Raw genomic sequence first — 21,494 nt, 5'->3', positions numbered from 1 at the left:
TCGTTTACTGACTTTTTCAGTCCTGTTAGTTGACATGTTATTTCAGTTTGGAGTTTTGTCATTTCTGCCTTCATATTTTCTTGGTTCTTATTAGTGTTCTGTTCAACTCGATCCATGGTTTCTTGGAGTCTGTTGAGCACCTTCCATATTGCTAGTCTAAAGTCCTTATCTGAGAGGTTGATTAGTTGTTCAGTCATTATCTGGTCCTCAGAATTGTCATCTTCATTCTCTATGTCTGATGCTGGCCTGCGTTGTTTCCCCATTGTCACACTTGTATTGTGGGTTTTTCTACGTGTTGTAGTGGTATTCATTGTCTATATGATGTAGGCAGCACACTCCTCTGGCTCCTCCCTTTCTGGATGGGCTGACTTGACTCTAAGGGAGGGGAGTCCTCCGTGGATGAAGCCTCACACTGGGTCAAATCTTAGGCCCGAGCATGCAACAGAGAAGACAGTCCAGAGAGAAATGTTTGCTTCTGTGATATAGCGCCGTTCTTAGTGTGATTTTTCCTTCTTGTTGCAATGGAGTTCTTTCCTTAGAAAGAGTGCACGGCCGCGTAGCGAAGCGGAGCGGCCGTGCTCCTCTGAGCCTCTTTTTGCCCCACTCGCAAGAGTTTCACGCAAGAGGACAGTAGACAGACATAGACAGGTCACACTCACAGTCTTTCACAGCTGAGCCCCACTGGGCCGGTGTACTTTCGCGGATTTTCCCCGCCTGGTGTCACACACAGGGAGCCAGCTTTTGCAAAGGTTAGCCGGTTTTTATGCTCTGAAGTCCCTCCCTGAAAATGGCGTCTGGGCAAGCGAGGTTTCTGGAGGCTCTTTTTGCCCCACTCGCAAGAGTTTCACGCAAGAGGACAGTAGACAGACATAGACAGGTCACACTCACAGTCTTTCACAGCTGAGCCCCACTGGGCCGGTGTACTTTCGCGGATTTTCCCCGCCTGGTGTCACACACAGGGAGCCAGCTTTTGCAAAGGTTAGCCGGTTTTTATGCTCTGAAGTCCCTCCCTGAAAATGGCGTCTGGGCAAGCGAGGTTTCTGGAGGCTCTTTTTGCCCCACTCGCAAGAGTTTCACGCAAGAGGACAGTAGACAGACATAGACAGGTCACACTCACAGTCTTTCACAGCTGAGCCCCACTGGGCCGGTGTACTTTCGCGGATTTTCCCCGCCTGGTGTCACACACAGGGAGCCAGCTTTTGCAAAGGTTAGCTGGTTTTTATGCTCTAATATTTGACATTCTTATACCATACAGTGAGAGTTTAAAAAAAAAAAAATTAAGCATCGGTATGTTAGTAGTGAGAGAAGTTGGCATTGAGAGAGGATTAGTGTTATCTGTGTCTCTGCAGCCTGAGCTTCAAAGAGAGGAGGGGAGGGGAAGAGAGAGAAGATAGAGGGAGGGAAGAGTAGGGATGGGAGGGGAAGGGAAGGGAGGAGAGGGGAAAGGGGAAAGGAAAAGGTCAGAGAGGCAGAATCAGCGTAGAGCAGCTGAGGTGAATCTGACTAGATCTTAGGGTCACAGTGGAGGAGAGATGAGAGATTCAGTGGGAAAGTGGGGCAAGAAGAGATGGTAATGGTAGTCACCTAGGACTTTCCAAGATCATGATGAGCTCTTTCCTTGCTTTTCTGATCATGACCACAGGCTAAGGCCTAGCAAGGGCCTGGAGTTCTGTATGGGCGGAGTGGCTACATCTGGATATAATAAACTTCCTATAACAAAAGCCCTTGAGTAACATGTCAATTTTCTTCTATTCTTGCTAATTGATGTTGTGTGTGGTTCTTGTCTTTTTCTCCTGACGGTTATATAAATACATTTAACAAGCACAGCTGGGTTCCTATAGCCTTCACGTCTAGAAGGTTTCAAAATGTCAGGGGGTGGGCCCTACCCCTGAAGTTTCTCATGTGGACCTTCCACTTTCTCACACTACACAGCTGTGCAGAGTGCAATTGAGACACAGCACTGTTGGATTCTAACAGGTGTTGACTTCATGCTACCCAGGCAAATTCAACCATCACCACTATAGCCTGGGACAGGCTTGGAGCTGCATGTCTCCTCTCTTCACCTGTTAATTTATTTATTTTTATTTTTTATATTTTTTTGGTTTTTGAGTCACACCCGGCAGCGCTCAGGGGTTACTCCTGGCTCCATGCTCAGAAATCGCTCCTGGCAGGCTCGGGGGACCATTTGGGATGCCGGATTTAAACCAATGACCTTTTGCATGAAAGGCAAACGCCTTACCTCCATGCTATCTCTCCGGTCCCTGTTAATTTATTTTTAATAGGTTTGATTCTGGAAGCTGGCAGAAAAATTTTATTTGAGAAGAAAATTATTAGACTACTTTGTTACATGTTTCTCTTTCTTTAGGTAGACCTTTATGTCTCAGGTACATTTAGATTAATGAATTTAAATATTTGCTGGCATGGTTTTTGTGCTTTAAAGAATTGTGGAGTGGTAGAACAGTTAAAAGCATGAAGTTTTTGGCCAGAGAGATGCTCAGGGGTTACTCCTGGCTATGCACTCAGAAATAACTCCTGGCTTGAGGGGCCATATGGGATGCTGGAGGACGAAACCAAGATCTGTCCTGGGTTAGCTATGTGCAAGGCCAACGCCCTACTGCTGTGCTATCGTTTCAACGCCAGGGATGATCACTTCTGACAGTGCTCAGAAATCCCATATAGTGCAGGGGATCAAACCCAGGTCAGCCACACATAAATCCTGAACTATCTCTCCAGTCCCATGTCTTGCTTTTTGGAGGTGAAGTTAGATACTATATACTTCATAAGCCTATTGTGAAGATTAGGTGACACTCAATGAAATAATATTTATAAAGTGTTTAATATATCACAAGTGTTCAGAAAATTATTACAATTACTAATTAGGGTGTCACTTGTGGAAGAGACATGATACTAATATGCATTTAAATGGCGGATTCTGGAGCCAGAGTGATAGCATAGCAGTAGAGGATTTGCCTTGCATGCAGCCAACCCGGAATGACCCAGGTTCAATTCCCAGCATCCCATATGGTTCCCCCATGCCTACCAAAAGCGATTTTTGAGTGTAGAGTAGGAGTGCCACCAGGTATGGCCAAAAAACAAACAAATGGTGGATTCAGGGACTGGAGAAAGAGTATATGGGGTATAGTACTTGCCTTTTATGTACTAAACTGTATTGGGTTCTGTCTTTAAATTCTTATTCTTTATGGTCTCCTGAGCATTCCCAGCAGTGATTCCTGGGCACAGAGCCAAGAGTAAGCCCTGAGCACTATTGGGTATGGCCTAAAAACAAAAACAAAGTTGGATTCAGGCTCAGTAGATTTCTGTCACTCAGTTGTGTGACCTTATTTTATTAGACCTTATTTTTTTGGTTTTTGATTTTTGGTTTTTGAGCCACAGCTGGTGATACTCAGGAGTTACTTCTGGCTATGCGCTCAGAAATCGCTCCTGATTTGGGGAACCATATAGGATGTAGGGGGGATGTTGAACTGTGGTCTGTCCGAGCTCAGCTGTGTGCAAGGCAAATGCCCTACTGCTGCGCCATTGCTTCAGCCCCTAGATCTTTTTTTTTTACTCTCCAGTAATACCTACTCCTTGAAAAGTGTGTATATATATATATATATATATATATATATATATATATATATATATATACTTTTTTTCTTGAAAAGAATAAAGCAGCACATAAATACCATATTATATTACTTCTGATATTTAGGGGAGATAATTGTGGGCAGTAATAATAGTGATTAAAAATGGGGTGCTGGAACATTAGCACAGCAGGTAGGGCTAACCTGAGTTTAATCCCCTGCATCCTATATGGTCCCCCAAGTACCACCACTCAAGCACCCTTGAGTGCAAAGCCAGGAGTAACCCCTGAGCACCACGAGGTATGGCCTAAAAACCAGAATAAAGGGGGGGGGGTCCTGATTTCAAACATAAGAACTACTTATAAAGCCAGAGATAGTACAAGGTACTATACAGTAAGGAGCTTGCTTGCATGCACCCAACCTGGATTCAAACCCAGCATTCCATATGGTCCCCAGACCCTGCCCGCAGTGATTCCTGCCTGAGTGCAAAGCCAATTAATCCCTCAGCACCACCAGGTGTGGCCCAAATAAAGAGAATCATTTGGAATGATTATTCATGTCAAGAAACAGAAATACATTGCAAACAGGCACATTTGCTTAAAATGAAATAACATTTTGGGTTTTCTTCTTCCTAGAAACCTTGGGGAACTGATCGATCGGTTTGTGACTGATTTTAAAACCCAGGGCCCACCAAAGCCCAACACTGATGAAGGGGGTGCGGTGCTCCCCAGCTGTGCCGACCTCTTCGTCTACTATAAGAAGTGCATGGTGCAGTGCTCTCAGCTCAGCACGGGGGAGCCCATGATCGCCCTGGCCACCATTTTCCAGAAGTACCTCCGAGAATACGCTTTGAAAATTCTCTCTGGCAACTTGCCCAAGTGAGTCTCTTTCTCATTCTTCCTTGTCTGAGTGGTGAAGCAATATTTTTAAATGCCTAAATATGGGAATCTTTAAGAAAATGTGTTTTCGAGTTGTTTCCTGAACTGTTAAGAGTGTCATGAAGGAAAACACCCTCATTAAGTTCTCTAGGGTCTGAATCTGTTTCCTCTCTGATGGAATTCCACAGCTGACTTAGACTATTGAGGGGATGTCCACACTGCCTGCCAGCTGAGGTCAGGTCTTAACACAAGGGTCTGAAGGAAGCCAGTCCATTATATGTATGTCTGATTTTACATGGATTCAATATTAGGAACTTGATCCCCCCCTCCCAAAAAAGAAAAGAAAAAGTGAGGTTGTAATCAAAATAACATAAGACTGTGGATAGTTTCTTTCAAGTTCCATTTAGTGAGAGTCTAATGACAGATGGAAGGTGTGATCTGCTTCCTTTAGACCAATTAGGTCCAAAATGTCACCTCGGATGTGTGGGCCTTGCTATGCTGATGGAGCTTAATTTTTAGAGATGTGGTGTGGAATTTTTTTTATTTAAAAAATAAAAAATATATTGGGCTGGCATGGTGGTGCTAGAGGTAAGATGTCTGCCTTGCCAGTGGTAGCCTAGGACGGACCACGGTTCGATCCCGAGGCGTCCCATATGGTCCCCCAGCCAGGAGCGACTTCTGAGCACAAAAGCCAGAAGTAACCCCTGAGCATTACCGGGTGTAGCCCAAAAACATAAATAAATAAATAAATAAATAAATATGTATAAGATGTGAAATTTAGAGAAATGGGGTTACATTGTACAGCTTCTCCTTACTATGACTTACTGTAGTTTGGGGGATGCTAGAATATTGTTAACCTTGCTTTATTACTTGAGTTAAATGAATTGTTTGACTAGAGTTTTAGAAATATTTTAGATATATAGCATTTAAAAAGATAGTAATAAAATATAATCTTAATGCTTCTGAATTAGTATTTACAGACATGGGGACACGGGGATCGAACCTCGGTCCGTTCCTTAGCTAGCACTTGCAAGGCAGACACCTTACCTCTAGCGCCACCTCACTGGCCCCAGGGGTTACTCCTGGCTATCTGCTCAGAAAGAAATAGCTCCCTGGCAGGCACGGGGGACCATATGGGACACCGGGATTCGAATCAACCATCTTAGGTCCTGGGTCGGCTGCTTACAAGGCAAACGCCGCTGTACTATCTCTCTGGCCCCAAATTCTGTTTACTTTTAAAATAAATGTTATGATTTTTTTGTTTGTTTGTTTGTTTTGAGGCCATACCCGGCAGTACTCAGGGTTACTCTGCACTCAGAAATCACTCCTGTCAGGCTCAGGGGATCATATGGGATGTCAGGAATCAAACCTGGATCTGTCCCGGGTTGGCTGCATGCAAGGCAAATGCCCTACTGCTATGCTATCTCTCTGGCCCCTGTTATTAAATTTTAAATTCCTAATTTAAAAACTTTATAATCTCACAGATGAATTATAATGGCATTTTTACATTTTTCTGGACACATTACCGGGGAGAGGAGAGCCTTTTTACTTTCTTGCAGCAATCAGCCTTGGGCAAAAACCACTTCTGGTGAAACTCAGTCTGGTGATAATGGCTGGCAGGCTGCTCATACCTGCTGCTGGTGCTGCTGGTGCTGCTGCTGCTGCTGGAAGCCATCAGGGCTCTGGGTCTCAGTGCCAGGGAACAAGCTTGGATCCTTAAATATGCAAGCACCCTGCCCCTATGAACTCTGTCTTCAAGACTAGAAACTAAGATTTTTTTTGGGGGGGGGGGTCCACACCTGGCAGTGCTCAGGGGTTACTCCTGGTTCCATGCTCAGAAAATAGTCCCTGGCAGGCACAGGGGACCATATGGGATGCTGGGATTCGAACCACCATCCTTCTGCATGAAAGGCAAACATCTTACCTCCATGCTATCTCTCCGGCTAGAAACTAAGTTTTAACATCACCTTTCATAGTCCTCCACAAGCATAACAGATTTTCTTGCAGATTTTCCCTAACAGAAAAATATTCAGGGATCCTTTTTCGGGGTTGCAGATAACCCCTTATGACCTCTGCAGATCAGGAAATTCCAAGCTAAATGTAGAGGCCTCCCTCTACTTTCTCTGTGTTCATCAGTCATCACAATGTGACTGATGACCCAGTGAGTCCCTGGCAAAATCTCTCTGCCTGTTTCTGATGGTCAGAGAATTGAACCAGATGACAGTCAAGGTAAGGTCAAAAGGAAAAGGACTCATTGTATGTGCATTTGTTTGGGCCATGGCCAGCCTTTCTTTTCCTCTTTCCTTTGTCTCAAGATGGGCAATTTCCAATTCAGGAAGCAAACGAGAAGGGCCCTCCTGACTTGTTCCTGTTCCGTTTCTTCAGAACCACAAGCAGCAGTGGTGGGCTGACCATCAGCAGCCTCCTCAAAGAAAAGGAGGGCTCAGAGGTGGCCAAGTTTACGCTGGAAGAGCTCTGCCTCATCTGCAGCATACTGAGCACAGCAGAATATTGTCTGGCCACCACCCAGCAGGTGAGTGGCCATGACCACCTACTTACTACTTCCTGTTCCTCAACCCTTTAGGCCATTTAGCAGTGTAGGTAAGAGTGGCCACATACAACCTTGAAAAACTTCCTGGCCAGCCAGCAGTGAGCCCAGGTAGCTGTCTCACAGGGGACCCTGGTTACATAAAAAGACTCAACAAGAACGTGTGTCTGTTTTTTGTCGTCAGAATGTGCGAGTCCCTCAAAGCCATGATCTCTTTTAAGCAGGACTGTTCACCCTAATAAGAAAAAGCATTGCACGTAGCAGGATGCTGAGTCCAGCCTTTGCAGGGGCTGGGTGGGAGTTGTTCGTCCATTCTCTGGAGCATGACCAGGCAAGGCAAAGTCCTTTGGGCTTTTTTGTCTCCTCAAATTTGCATAGTCTTCTAGACCTGCCTAAACAAATAACCATTGTTTGGATGCTGACGTCCAGGAACTGTGAAGCAGGAAAGGGTAGAGGTCCATTAGCAGAAGGAAGACCCAGAAGAATTTTCCATTCAGCTTCAGACATAGAATTAGAAGTTCCTTTTCAAGTTTGGCCTGGAATTTACCTAAGGCCGAGAGAAAGAAAATAATTAAGGAGGTTCTTTCCCCCTTTATGGGGACTGGAGGGATGTTATTATTTATACATATTCAGGTCACAGGAAGGCGGTCATAAATTATGATTCAGACAGGACAACTTGTAGTTCCTTTGGGCTAGAGTGGTATTTTCCCAATTGGGCAATTCCACCCCTAGTGGTGTACTTTCTGAATGTTCACTTCAAAAAGATTAATTTTCAGGATGGCACGGTGAATTTTTTTTTCCTGAAAAGGGATCAGTAGCCCAAATATGTTTTCTAAGCAAGAATACAGAAGGCAATTGGCTACAGAGATAGTATAGCAGGTAAGATGCTTGCCTCGCAAGCTGACCTGGGCTTAATACCTGGCACCTCATATGAGCACTCAAGCCCCACCAGGAGCTGAGCTCAGAGCCAGGAGTTAGTTCTAAGCACCACTGGGTGTAGCCCGAAGAAAGAGGGGGGAAGAGAGGGAACAGAAGGGAGGAGGAGGGGAGATATAGAGAGAGAATACAGGACACTAAGTCAGAAATGCTTACCTGAAACGCCATTGAAATTAAACCAGCCAAAAGTAGAGACAGTAGCCTAATAGCATGGTCTGCATGGGTATGTGATCACATTGAATTACACAGGGAATGGCCTTTAAAGGTTTGGCTTTGGGCCAACGTCAGGATCCATTTATTTCCCTGAGAACCCCCAGGAGATGGTGGTAATATCTGTGAGACTCTTCAAGGCAGCAGCCACAAGTTCTTTGATGAAGCAACACTATTTAACTGATAACTACCTTGGATATGTGGAATCAGAAAGACACACATATAATTATGGCATAACTGACTTTCACATCCATTTATTTATTTATTTATTTATTTATTATTTTTTTAATTTTTTTTGTGGTTTTTGGATCACACCCAGCAGTGCTCAGGGGTTATTCCTGGCTCCAGGCTCAGAAATTGCTCCTGGCAGGCACGGGAGGACCATATGGGACGCCGGGATTCGAACCGATGACCTCCTGCATGAGAGGCAAACGCCTTACCTCCATGCTATCTCTCCGGCCCACATCCATTTATTATTAATGTCACAGCAGTAGCATTTCTCTTGTTGAATGTGATACCTTCTTTACCATACACAGTTTATCAAGGCATGACACATAGTATGTGTCATATGTAAATATTTACAAATTAATATATTATTTTAAACTTTATTGTTTGATTTATTAATTGATTGATCGGTTGGTTGTTGGGCCACACCCAGCAGTGCTCAGGGGTCACTCCTGGTTCTCCACTCAAAAATCGCCCCTGGCAGGCTGGGGGACCATATGGGTGCTGGGAATCGAACCGGGTCCTTCCTGGGTCAACTGCCTGCAAGGCAAAAGCCCCACCGCTGTGCTATCTCTCTGGCCCAAATTAATATTTTATTATAATTTGGGAAGGGGCTTGGGTCACACCTGGCAGCGCACAGGGGTTACTCTACACTCAGAAGTCACTACTGGCTGGCTTGGGGGAACATATGGGATGCCGGGATTTGAATCACCATCCTTCTGCATGAAAGGCAAATGCCCTACCTCTGTGCTATCTCTCCAGTCCCAATATTTTATTATTAAACAAATTTTTAATAATATCTATCCCTGATCATTGTTTCTGCTGCTTCAAGTTTTTACTTCTTGAACTAATACTACAAAAAAATCTATTTTGCGTTATTTTTCTAGGACAGTGTATTTGTTGTTGTTTCGTACCCAGGGGATTGTATATGGTGCTAGGAATTTCATCCAGGGTTGGTAGGATGCAAAACAAGTATCTGATTTTCTCTACTATCTTTCTGATCCTCAAAACAGTGAAGTTCCCTCCCTCCCCTGTCCCACCCCCATCAATCTTTGGACAAGTTTCAAGCCAGAGGGTAAAAGGTTGAAAATCATCCTCTTGAAATTCTTGAGGTTTTGGTAGATCTGGAACCATTTTGATAACTTCATGATAAATGTATCCAGTTTTTATTAGTGAAAATTATTTTTGCTAATTATAAAAGTAAATGCATTCTTAGCACTTACAGTGAGATCATCTATTATGGTTTTCTATTAAAAGGAATGAATGAGGGGCCAGAGAGATAGCATGGAGTTAGAGTGTTTGCCTTGCATGCAGGACAGTGGTTCGAATCCCAGCATCCCATACGGTCCCCTGAACCTGCCAGGAACAATTTCTGAGCATAAAGCCAGGAGTAACCCCTGAGCGCTGCTGGGTCTGACCCAAAAACCAAAAAAATAAAAATGAAAAAGGAATGAATGATTCCTAGTTTTGGTTTTGGTTTTCGGACCTCAATCGGTGGTGCCTAGGACCTATTCATCACTCTGTCTCAGGAATTACTCCTGGCAATGTTCAGGATACTGGGGATTGAATCCGGGTTGGCTGTATGCAACAAGGCCTAACTTACTGTACTATTTCTCTGGCTCCTGAGAACTCTTTTGGAAGAATTCAAGAGCCATATTGGGTTTATTGTTGTTTATTGTTGTTTTTCTAAAATACCTAAAACTTGAGAATGTGCCCTTATTTGGAAATTTGGTCTTTGACAGTAGATTTAAATAAAGATCTCAAAATGAGATCATCCTGCATTTAGAGTGATCCAGTGACTGGTATTCTAAAACTAGAGACAATGATACAGCACATAGACTCATAAGGAAGAGACCATGTAAATATGCACACAATTTGGAGTGCTGTTAATTCCTGATTAAGGAATACCAAAACTTGCCTTCAGCCTCCAAAAGACAGAAGAAGCAGAAGTTTGTCTCAGAATCTCCTAAGCACATAACTTGCCAGACACTGCATTTAGTCTTACGGAATTTAGGAGTAATGGGGAGCCAGATTATAATTAAGCCAAAATTCCTACCAATTTTGTGGTAGGAAGGAAATAAATTTGGCGGTGCTAGGGAGGAAGCTGTCTACTGAAGTGGCAGAAGAGAGCCTGTTAGAGGAGGTAAAAATGAAGCAAAGATTGGAGGTTCAGGGAACAGTCTGCTTAATAAGCTTGGCAACACAGGCTGGTTAGGAGAAGGAGTAGGGAGTATGAAGGAGAGGTAATGGAAAGAGTCAACTATAAATGTCATGAGAAGGTTAAGACCTGGGTCTCTTCCAGAATTTTTAAGAGATTAGTGAAACTGATGCCCACATGGCAGAGAGGAAAGCAAGATATGGGCTGGAAAATTATAAATTAATGATTTATTTTGTGTGTAACAGTAAGAGACAGTTAAAGATTTTATACACCATAAACCCATAGTTAAGTCATCAGTTCTTTGTAATTAGATATGTAGGCTGTTTCCTGTTTGATATAAACTACAAGTAGGTGAACTCATGAAAGGTGGATCTTTTCTTTTCACCAAATAACTCCCTTACTCTGTTACAGAACTTGCCACAATATACTGACTAAATCAAATGCTGTAAAAACTATTTTCCTGTCTTTGTACATTGTATTTTGATCATTGAAATATAGTTCTAAATGTAAAATTGCTGGCTTAATGAGTGTGTGTGTTTAAATTTTGCTATTTAATTAAGTTGCCTTCCAGGAGCCAGAGAGATAGTGCAGTGGGTAAGGTTCTAGCCTTATACAAGGTTAAACCTCTGCATCCCAAACAGTCCCCCAAGCCAAGAGTGATTCTGAGCACAGAACCAGAACCACAGGAATAAGCACGAAGCACTGCTGATGTGGCCAAAAAACTCAAAAACAAATAAGTTCCCTTCTAAAATGGTTGTATTAATTTATGCACTATTAAGAGCATTCTTCAATTAACACACTTGTTATTCTTAGAATTTATATAATAGGGCCCAGAGAGATAGCACAGCGGTGTTTGCCTTGCAAGCAGCCGATCCAGAACCAAAGGTGGTTGGTTCGAATCCCGGTGTCCCATATGGTCCCCCGTGCCTGCCAGGAGCTATTTCTGAGCAGACAGCCAGGAGTAACCTCTGAGCAAGGCCGGGTGTGGCCCAAAAACCAAAAAAAAAGAAGAATTTATATAATAAGGAGGGGGCCGGAGTGGTGGTGCAAGCAGTAAGGCGCCTGCCTTGCCCGAACTAGCCTAGGACGGACTGTGGTTCCATCCCCCAGCTTAGCATATGGTCCCCCAAGCCAGGAGCGATTTCTGAGCGCATAGCCAGGAGTAACCCCTGAGTGTCACCCTGAGTGGGTATGGCCCAAAAACCAAAAATAATAATTTATATAATAAGGAGTTTTGAGAATGCCAAAGGAATAACTTCCCAAGATGTTTTGAAATGTTTAGAATTCTTGGTCAGCTGGGATATTTTTGTCATTAGTGTTGTTTTATAGTTTGGGGTGGGGGGTTATATTAGTACCTATCATCATCATTTTGGTTTTCAAGCCATACCCAGAAGTCCTCAGGGGTTACTTTTGGTTCTGTGCTCAAAGGATCACTCCTGGTGATTCCCAGAGACCCTGTGCAGTGCTGAGATAAAATGGAGAAGACCTCATGCAAGACCAGATCTTTTTCTGCCCCCTTGAAACCCCCATACTTTCTCAACATCTCCTGGATTTTTGGTTTTGTAGGCAGTTGGGAGCATGTGCAGTATATCTCCCTTAGGCTCTGGACTGCTGAAGAAAGACTTAATTTTGGGGGGGTCACCCCAGCAGTGCTCAGGGGCTACTCCTGGCTCTATGCTCAGAAATCGTCCCTGGCAGGCTTGGGGGACCATATGGGATGCCAGGATTCGAACTACCATCCTTCTGTATGCAAGGCAAGTGCCTTACCTCCATGCTATCTCTCAGACCCCTTAATTTTTTTATTTATCCTCATAACCTCTAATACTTTAACATGACAGATGAGCCAGACAATGCTGGGTTCCTGTTTGACTTTACTGTCACCCACCTCCAGAGGCTTTTTCTGTCTTGAGTATGAACCTGTATGCATTTGTCATGGAACATCCTAAAAATCAGCCAGTTTTTAAATTTGTGAAACCAATTGTTGGTGTGTCTTAAGAAGCAAGGACAGGGGCTGGAGTGACAGCACTGCAGTAGGGCATTTGCCTTATGTGCTACCAACCCAGGATGGACCCGGATTCAATCCCCAGCATCTCACATGGTTCTCCTAGCCTGCCGTGAACATTTCTGAGTACAGAGCCAGGAATAACCCCTGAGCACAGGCGTGTGTGGCCCAAAACAAAAACAAAAAGGCAGCAAATAAAGCCCTCTAATGAAGGATATACTTTCTGGAGTGAGTTTGATTCCTGGCCTCAACACTTACTGTCAGGGCCAGAGTAATAACGCAGCGGTAAGGCGTTTGCCTTGCACACAGCTGATCTAGGACGGACCTTGGTTCGATCCCAGCATCCCATATGGTTCCTCAAGCCAGGAGTGATTTCTGAGCACATACCAGGAGTAACCCCTTAGCATCACCGGAGTGGCCCAACCCCCCCCCCCCAAAGAACCACACCCCCCAAAAAACACATTATTTTGGTCACTCCTGCCTCCATTTTTTTTCTTTTTAATAATAGTATCATTATTTAAGCACCAAGATTACAAACATGTTTGTAGTTGGGTTTCAGTCATAAAAAAAAAAATTAAAAAAAAAAAAAAGAACACTCCCCCTTCACCAATGCATCTTTCCCAACACCAGTGCCTCCGTCATCCTCCTCCCCCACCCTGCCTATATCCAAGACAGGCATTCTACTTCTCTCACTACCATTGTCACAATAGTTCTTAGTGTAGTTATTTCTCTAACTGCACTCACCACTTTGTGGTAAGCATCATATTGTGGGCTGGTCTCCAGATCTCATTTCTATTGTGTCTGGGCATTGTTACAATAATATCTTGTATTCTTAAATCTCACAGATGAGTGAGACCATTCTGTGTCTATCTCTCTCCCTCTGACTTATTTCATTCAGCATAATAGTTTCTATGTCCATCCATGTATAGGAAATTTTCGTGACTTTATTTTTCCTAACAGCTGCATAGTATTCCATTGTATATGTACCACAGTTTCTTTAGCCACTCATTTGTTATTGGTCATCTGGGTTGTTTCCAGATTCTGGCTATTGTAAATAGTGCTGCAATGAATATAGGTGTGCAGTGTTCCAAGGGAGAAATGGTATAGCTGGATCATATGGGAGCTCAATGTCCAGTGTTTTCATTTTTTAATAAAATTTTCATTTAAGCACCATGATTACAAGCATGATTGTAGTTGGATTTCAGTCATAAACAGAACATCCCCTTTCACCAGTGCAACATTCCCACCACCAATGCTCCTCCCACCCCACCCCTTGCCTGTATTTGAGAGAGCCATCTACTTCTCTCACTCATTATTAAGATTGTTATGATAGTTACTAGTGTAGTTATTTCCCACCTGCACTTACCACTTTGTGGTGAGCTTCATATTGTAAGCCAGTCCTTCCAGCCTTCATCTCTATTGTCTCTGGGCATTATTACAATACGTCCTTAATTTTTCTTAAAACCCATAGGTGAATGAGACTATTCTATGTCTCTCTCTCCCTTACTTATTTCACTCAGCATAATAGATTCCATGTACATTCACGTATAGGAAATTTTCATGACTTCATCTCTCCTGACAGCTGCATAATATTCCATTGTGTATATGTACCACAGTTTCTTTAGCCATTCATCTGTTGAAGGGCATCTTGGTTGTTTCTGGAGTCTGGCTATTGTAAGTAGCACTGTAATGAATATAGGTGTGAGAATTTTTGAATTGTATTTTTGTGTTCCTAGGGTATATCTCTAAGAGTGGTATAGCTGGATCATATGGGAGTTCAATTTTTAGTTTTTTGAGGAATCTCCATATTGTTTTCCAGAAAGGCTGGGCAAGATGGCATTCCCACCAGCAATGAATAAGAGTTCCTTTCTCTCCACATCCCTGCCAACGCTGATTGTTCTTGTTCCTTCTGATGTGTGCCAGTCTCTGTGGTTTGAGATGGTACCTCATAGTTGTTTTGATTTACATCTCCCTGATGTTTAGTGATGGGGAACATTTTATTCATGTGTCTTTTGGCCATTTGTATTTCTTCTTGGAGGAAGTGTCTGTTTATTCTCCCCACTTTTTAATGGGGTTAGATTTTTTTTCTTGTTAAGTTTTTTCAGAACCTTGTATATTTCTATATTAGGCCCTTATCTGATGGGTGTTGGGTGAATAGTTTCTCCCATTCTGTGGGTGGCTTTTTTATCCTAGGCACTATTTTTTTGAGGTGCAGAAGCTTCTCAGCTTAATATAGTCCCATCTGTTTATCTCTGCTTCCATTTGTTTGGAGAGTGCTGTTTCCTCCTTCAGGATGCCTTTAATCTCAAGGTCATGGAGTGTTTTACCTATGTGTTGTTCTGTATACCTTGTGGTTTCAGGCCTGATATCCAGGTTTTTAATCCATTTGGATTTGACCTTTGTACATGGTGTTAAATGGCTGTCTGAGTTTGCTTTTTTGCAAGTGGCTGACTAGTCGTGCCAACACCACTTGTTGAGGAGGCTTTCCTTGCTATATTTTGGATTTCTTCCCCCTTTATCAAAGATTACTTGATTGTATGTGTTCTCTGAATATTCAAGTCTATTCTACTGATCTGAGGACCTGTCTTTATTTATTCCAGTACCATGCTGTTTTAGTAACTATTGCTTTGTAATACAATTTAAAAATGGGGAAAGTAATGCCTCCCATATTTCTTTTCCCCAAGAATTGCTTGAGCTATTCATGGGTGTTTATTGTTCCAAATGAATTTCAGGTGTGTTTGATCGATTTCTTTGAAGAATCTCATGGGTATCTTTAGAGGAATTGTATTAAATCTGTACAATGCTGGGGCCGGAGAGATAGCATGGAGGTAGGGCGTTTGCCTTTCACACAGAAGGATGGTGGTTCGAATTCCAGCATCCCATATGGTACCTTGAGCCTGCCAGGAGTGATTTCTGAGCACAGAGCCAGAAGTAACCCCTGAGCACTGCCAGGTGTGACCCAAAAACAAAACAAAAAAAAATCTGTACAGTGCTTTGCGGGTTATTGCCATTTTAATGATATTAATTCTGCCGATCCATGAGCAGAGTATGTGTCTCCATTTCCTTGTATCCTCATTTCTTGAAGCAAGCTTTTGTAGTTTTCTTTGTATAGGTCCTTCACCTCTTAAGTTGTCTCCAAGGTATCTGAGTTTGTGTGACACTAATGTGAAGGGGTTTGGGGGGGGAGTTGTTTTTGGTTTTGGGGCCACACCCGGTGACACTCGGGTTACTCTTGGCTATGCGCTCAGAAATCGCTCCTGAGGTAGGGACCGGGTGTAGGACCTGTCAGGTGGGGTGGATACACGGGTATGACAGGTCAGGGATCCCCTGCCCCTTCTGCAGCCCCTCCATGAGCCCTCGGTATTTTCCTTATATGATCAGGCCCCACTGCTGACAGTGGCACCTGTCAGGCCTGGGCCTGAGAGGATTATGAAAACGTGTCTGACCTAGTGAGTCTCGGGGCTGTAGGGCAGCAGTGAGGATGGGTTAGCAGGGAAGGCCTGTGCCACCGTGTCTGCGAGCCCGGTCGATGATGACGAGACCATTGCTCAATCTCAGTTCTTGGGAACCAAGTGATGGAGTGTGTTCTGAGAACAAACGAAAGAAAGGAAGGGAGGGAGGGAGGGAGGGAGGGAGGGAGGGAGGGAGGGAGGGAGGGAGGGAGGAATGAAAAAAGAAAGGAAAGGAAGGCAGGAAGGAAGGAAGAAGGAAGGAGGAAGGAAGGGAGGGAGGGAGGGAGGGAGGGAAATCGCTCCTGGCTTGGGGGACCATTGGGGCACCGGGGGGTTCAACCGCAGTCCATCCTAGGTTAGCGACATGCAAGACAAACACCCTACCACTGCGCCACTGCTCCAGTCCCGAATGGGATTGTTATTTTAATGTTCATTTCTTCTCTATCATTATTTGTGTATAAGAAGGCCATTGATTTTTTGTGTGTTAATGTTGTAGCCTGCTATTTTGCTATATGAATCTTTTGTTTCTAGAAGCTTTTTGGTAGTCTTTAGGATTTTCTAAACATTGTAGCAATATAGTTTTCTAAATATAGTAGTAAATCATCTGCAATGCCTTTATTTTCTTATCTGTGAAATGGAAATATTAAGAATATATATAAGGGGTGGCCAGAGCGATAGCACAGCAGTAGAGTGTTTGGTTGCCTTGCATGCTTCCAACCCCAATGGACCTCGGTTCATGAAAACCCAGAAACTCAGGGGATCGAGCCCGCCAGGGGTGACTTCTGAGCGCAGAGCCAGCAGTAACCCTGAACACTGCTGGGTATGACCCAAAAACCAAAACAAACAAACAAACAAAAGAATTATATAGAATATGATATTCCTCATCAAGTTCTGAGAGTTAGGTGAGTTAGTACATGAGAAATGCCTAGAAGCATACCTGTATTATCAAACTCAGTAGACAGTGTCATGATCATATTCCCTTGCATAATAACCAAATATGTTCTCTGATTTTCTAATAGCTCGAAGAGAAACTCAAAGAAAAAGTGGACATTAGTCTAGTTGAACGAATTAATCTGACGGGAGAAATGGACACATTCAGCACGTATGTACCTCACACATATTTGCTCAAGGCCTGCCTTTCTTGTATCTGTCTTTATTCTTTTGTTTTGGGGCACACCCAACAGTGCTAAAGGGTTACCCCTGGCTTCATACTCGAATCATTCGTGGCAGTGCTCAAGGATCATATCAGGTCAGTCAAGTACAAAGCAAGCACCCTACTCACTCACTCTATTCTTTCTCAGACCCCTTTATTTTTTTCTTCACTTTTGTACTATCTAGAATGATAGAAGACAAGAACTCAACTCCTTTGCCTTCTTTGCATGAAAGTCATCCCTGAGACCTACTATCTGCTCCCATAGTTCCAGAGGCTGATCCCCTTTTTTCACTATTTTGAAATATAAAATATAAGCAGTTCAATTTTAGCTCCAGTGGGTGTGAGTTGTGTATATATGTATGTATATATGTAATGTTTGTATGTTTTGGGAGTGAGTACTGTTTCAAGAAGTTCATACTGTAAAATCTTCAAAGTTCTTTCTCTGTTGTTACCTTTGTTGTCTGTAAAGGAGATTCCAACTGTCCAAACTTTTAACTCTGAGCGTCAACCACATTTTGAGAAAATTTTTCTTTTTTTATTTTCACTGTCACATTTTCAGATTATTTTCTTTCTTTTTCTTCTTTTTTTTTTTCCAGTCTTCTCTCCCTCTCTTCATCCTGCCCACCAAGCCCCCCACCAAGTCTTGATTTAAATATCTTGGCATACAGGCACTTTGGGGCTTGATAGCTAAAAGGAGTTTGGAACATAGAAATGAAGGAGACTAGCCATGAAATTCTGAGCCGTGACTGAGTGGAGACATATTCTTACAGGACCAGGGCATGTGACAGGAATGGGAAAGCAAAAACTAAAATGCTCCTCATGATCCTAAATCCCCTTTCAAAATAAAGCCAGAGATTTTATGGTAGTACATCTACTAATTTATTATTATAAATTTGGTGATAAGTTTACAGTAATGTTAACATTTATGGATTTTGGGGGGTTTTGTTTTTTTGAAACCACACCTGACACTGCTCAGGGCTTTCCTGGTTCTGTACTCAGGGTTCACTCCTAGCAATATGTATGCAATTCTTGGGATTGAACCCAGGTCAGCTGCATGCAAGGCAAGCACCCTACCCAGTGTACGTAGCTCTGGCCCCAGTGTTTATGTTTTTTTTTTTTAACTTTATTGATTGATTGATTGGTTTTTGGGCCACACCCAGCAGTGCTCAGGGGTCACTTATGGCTCTGCACTCAGAAATTGCCCCTGTCAGGCTGGGGAACCATATGGAATGCCGGGAATTGAACAGGGTCCTCCTGGGTCAGCCACATGCAAGGCAAACACTCTACTATTGTGCCATCTCTCTGGCCCCAATGTTTATGGTTTTGATACATGTAGTTACTGTGCCTCTACTACCACCAAAATGCCCAAACCTTCCCCACACCACTGTCCTCATGTCACTTCTAGGCCACTCTCACTTTCCCCTCATTGTCAGTGGTCTCGGTGGTCCAGTCCAGTTTTGGCACAGATGTCCAAAATGTGGAAGGGCATGTCAGACATTCAAAAAGTTATCTTTCCAAGTAGTGACCAGTCATTTCTTTGCTTTGCAGCGTCATCTCCAATAGCATTCAGTTGTTGGTTCAGGATCTGGACGCAGCCTGTGACCCTGCCCTGACAGCTATGAGCAAGGTGAGATAGTAGGAATTGGCTTTCTACTAGTCTTCCAAGAGTGCCACCAGGAGGTTTCTCTCAGCTCTGGCCTGTAGCACCTCCAGGCTCACCTGTGTTTCGAATATCTAAAGGGCTGGCTTTAGAATGTAGGAGTTCCCTACAGCTCTCACTGTTTGAGTTTATCAAGCACTTTGAGGCAATTGCTTTATCCCATGAGCAACCATATTTGGAGTAGAATGTAGGAGTTCCCTACAGCTCTCACTGTTTGAGTTTATCAAGCACTTTGAGGCAATTGCTTTATCCCATGAGCAACCATATTTGGCAAGTTTAAAGATGATGTTGTCTTTGATTAACATGTGACACATGTTAAAAACCTTAATGTGGTCTCGCCAGATGTGTATTGTGTTGATCTCAATGGCACTAACTTCTGACTCATCTTTATTCTTGCCCACTGAGAGGTTTTCCTCTTCTTTTTCCCCTTGTGCCAACACAGAATGATTTGATCAGTTGTGGACCCTTGTTTTTCTACAATCCTGTAGCCCTTGGGCCTTCAAGTCCCCTCCTCCTTACCACTTGGTGCCTTGTGTTACTATTTGGTCTTGCTTTTATATGCCTATCTCTTTTTTTTTCAAACTGGATTAGATCTCCAATACCCCATATGGTCCCCTGAGCCATAATTCAGGAGTGATTCCTGAATGCAGAGTAAATCCTGAGCACCACAAAATGTAGACCAAAAACAAAGCAAATGGAAAAAAAAAAGTACTTTTCTGGGGCTGGAGAGATAGCACAGCAGTAGGGCATTTGCCTTGCCTGTGGCTAACCCCAGAAGGATGGTAGTTCGAATCCCGGCATCCCATATGGTCCCTCATTCCTCCCAGGAGCAATTTCTGAGCACAGAGCCAGGAGTAACCTCTGAGTGCCGCCAGGTGTGACCCAAAACAAAACAAAAAAAAAATTAAAAATAATAAAAAATAAGTTTTAAAAGAAAGTACTTTTCTTCTTGAAGCTAGGGAGGAATGGCATTTTATCACACCCTTATCCAGCATTGCTCAGGGCCCACTTCTGGCTTTGTTTTCAGGAGTCATTCTTTGAGTGCCCAGAGGACCATATGACCATATGTGGTGCCAGGAATTGAACCAAAATATGCCACATGCAAAGCAAGCACCTTACCCCCAGTACTATTATGTAAATTCTAAATATGTAGACCAAAACGAATATAGACAACTCTCATGTTTGTTTATTAAATTAGAAATGAGTGACTCTTTTCAGTATTTATATTTTTGAGAGGTACCATATTATTATACCATACCCTTCAGAACTAGTGGATTTCCATGTCAAATAATGTGAAACTGCCTTCTGTAGAACTTTCTATACAGCAGAGCAGACAAACCATACCCTGAGTCAGATCTGGCCTACTGCCAGTGTTTGCTAATCAAGTTTTATTGGAACACAGCCATATGCCTTCACTTATATACTCTATGGCTGCTTTTTTGCCTTAATAGCAGAATTAAGTAATTGCAACAGGCAGGAACACCTTCTGGCTCATAAGCTATAAAATGTCTCCTATCTGGCCTTTCACTCAAAAACAGTTTGCCAGTGCCTTTTCTAGAGTCATAAACACTCTGACTGCAAGCTTACAAATTTTGAAGAAGGAATTTCTCCTAAGTTGGGCCAGAATCATAGTACAGATAGGGCACTTGCCTTGCACACAGCCAACCTGGGTTTGATCCCCAATATCCCATATAGCCCTTCAAGCCCAACAGGAACATTTTTTTCTTTTTTGGTTTTGTTTTATTTTGTTCTGGGCCACACCCTGCAGTGCTCAAGACTTACTCCTGGCAGGCTCATGGTACCATCTGGGGATATCGGGGATCAAACACAGGTTGGTCACGTGCAAAGCAAGTGCCCCTACCTGCTGTGCTATTGCTCTGGCACCTGGGAACATTTGCCTGGTGCAGAGCCAGGAGTCACTCATAAGCATCACCGGGTATGGTCAAACAAAAACAAACCAAAATTTCTTCTGGAGTACACTGGCCCAGTTGCAGAGCATAGTGGAAAGTGCTGGCTTTGGAGACTGATAGACCTAATTCTTCTCATTTTTCTTTCAGAAATTCTGGGCAAATGACTTAAGCCCAGGACCCAAATGAGCTCTTTAGTCTATAGATCAGTGTATCTGCCTCCCAAATCAACCTGAGGGAAGCAGCGAGAAACTAGCCAGACACCCATGCATGTTAGTCCCCTTCTCTAGTCAACTGGAGTGGCTGTGGCATGGGTTATGTCAGCAGACATTTGGTCTGAGCTTAGTTTTATAGTCAGTTGTAAATATTAAACAAAAATAGGACTGAAACCCAAATTAGGCCAAAGAGTTTTCTGAGGCTAAGTGTGGAGTAGTGAATTACTGATGCAGCAGAGTTTCTAGTCCAAAGACCTATCAGTGCTCTTGCCTATCAATTGTGGATGTATACTTCAGCAGACGTTGTGTTTACAAGCAGAACACTCTGAGTAAGCACATGGAAGCTAATTTGTTTTCATAAAAGCATGGGGGGCTGAAGATTCTCGTTGTGGGCTCTGATTATCCCCTCGCTGCTGGTGAACATTCACTACATCCTGTACTCGATCTGTTCCAGCTGCCATCTCTCCTGAACTACCACACAGTTGCAACTGGAATGCAGATGGAAGTGAGGGGAATTTTTACATTTACCAAATGAAGAGTGAATCCCCCATTCCCCCCCCCCCCCG

The 21,494-nt window shown here is 43.3% G+C and overlaps 1 protein-coding gene and 2 non-coding genes across 4 annotated transcripts in view; all 3 read left to right on the top strand.

The window, feature by feature from the left end:
* VPS53 (VPS53 subunit of GARP complex) overlaps nucleotides 1-21,494 on the top strand; it is a 202,642-nt gene that overhangs the window by 134,600 nt on the left and 46,548 nt on the right. For both annotated transcript variants that reach the window (XR_007499610.1, XM_049782265.1), the window contains exons 14-17: nucleotides 4,220-4,462; nucleotides 6,848-6,995; nucleotides 17,013-17,095; nucleotides 18,695-18,773. Coding sequence is in view for 1 of the 2 variants with exons in the window: in XM_049782265.1 (XP_049638222.1) it covers nucleotides 4,220-4,462; nucleotides 6,848-6,995; nucleotides 17,013-17,095; nucleotides 18,695-18,773 (553 nt within the window). In the remaining variant the exon portion in view is untranslated. The remainder of the gene's footprint in view (nucleotides 1-4,219; nucleotides 4,463-6,847; nucleotides 6,996-17,012; nucleotides 17,096-18,694; nucleotides 18,774-21,494) is intronic.
* LOC126032751 (small Cajal body-specific RNA 17) lies at nucleotides 15,866-16,011 on the top strand. Its single transcript, XR_007503970.1, has one exon. It is a non-coding gene; the product is annotated as a small Cajal body-specific RNA 17 (non-coding RNA).
* LOC126030531 (small Cajal body-specific RNA 18) lies at nucleotides 16,065-16,145 on the top strand. The gene has a single exon (XR_007503132.1). It is a non-coding gene; the product is annotated as a small Cajal body-specific RNA 18 (non-coding RNA).

This window comes from Suncus etruscus, chromosome 1 (genome assembly GCF_024139225.1).
Source record: "Suncus etruscus isolate mSunEtr1 chromosome 1, mSunEtr1.pri.cur, whole genome shotgun sequence".
In the NCBI taxonomy this organism is placed as follows: domain Eukaryota; kingdom Metazoa; phylum Chordata; class Mammalia; order Eulipotyphla; family Soricidae; genus Suncus; species Suncus etruscus.
This window is presented reverse-complemented; position numbering and strand designations above follow the sequence as displayed.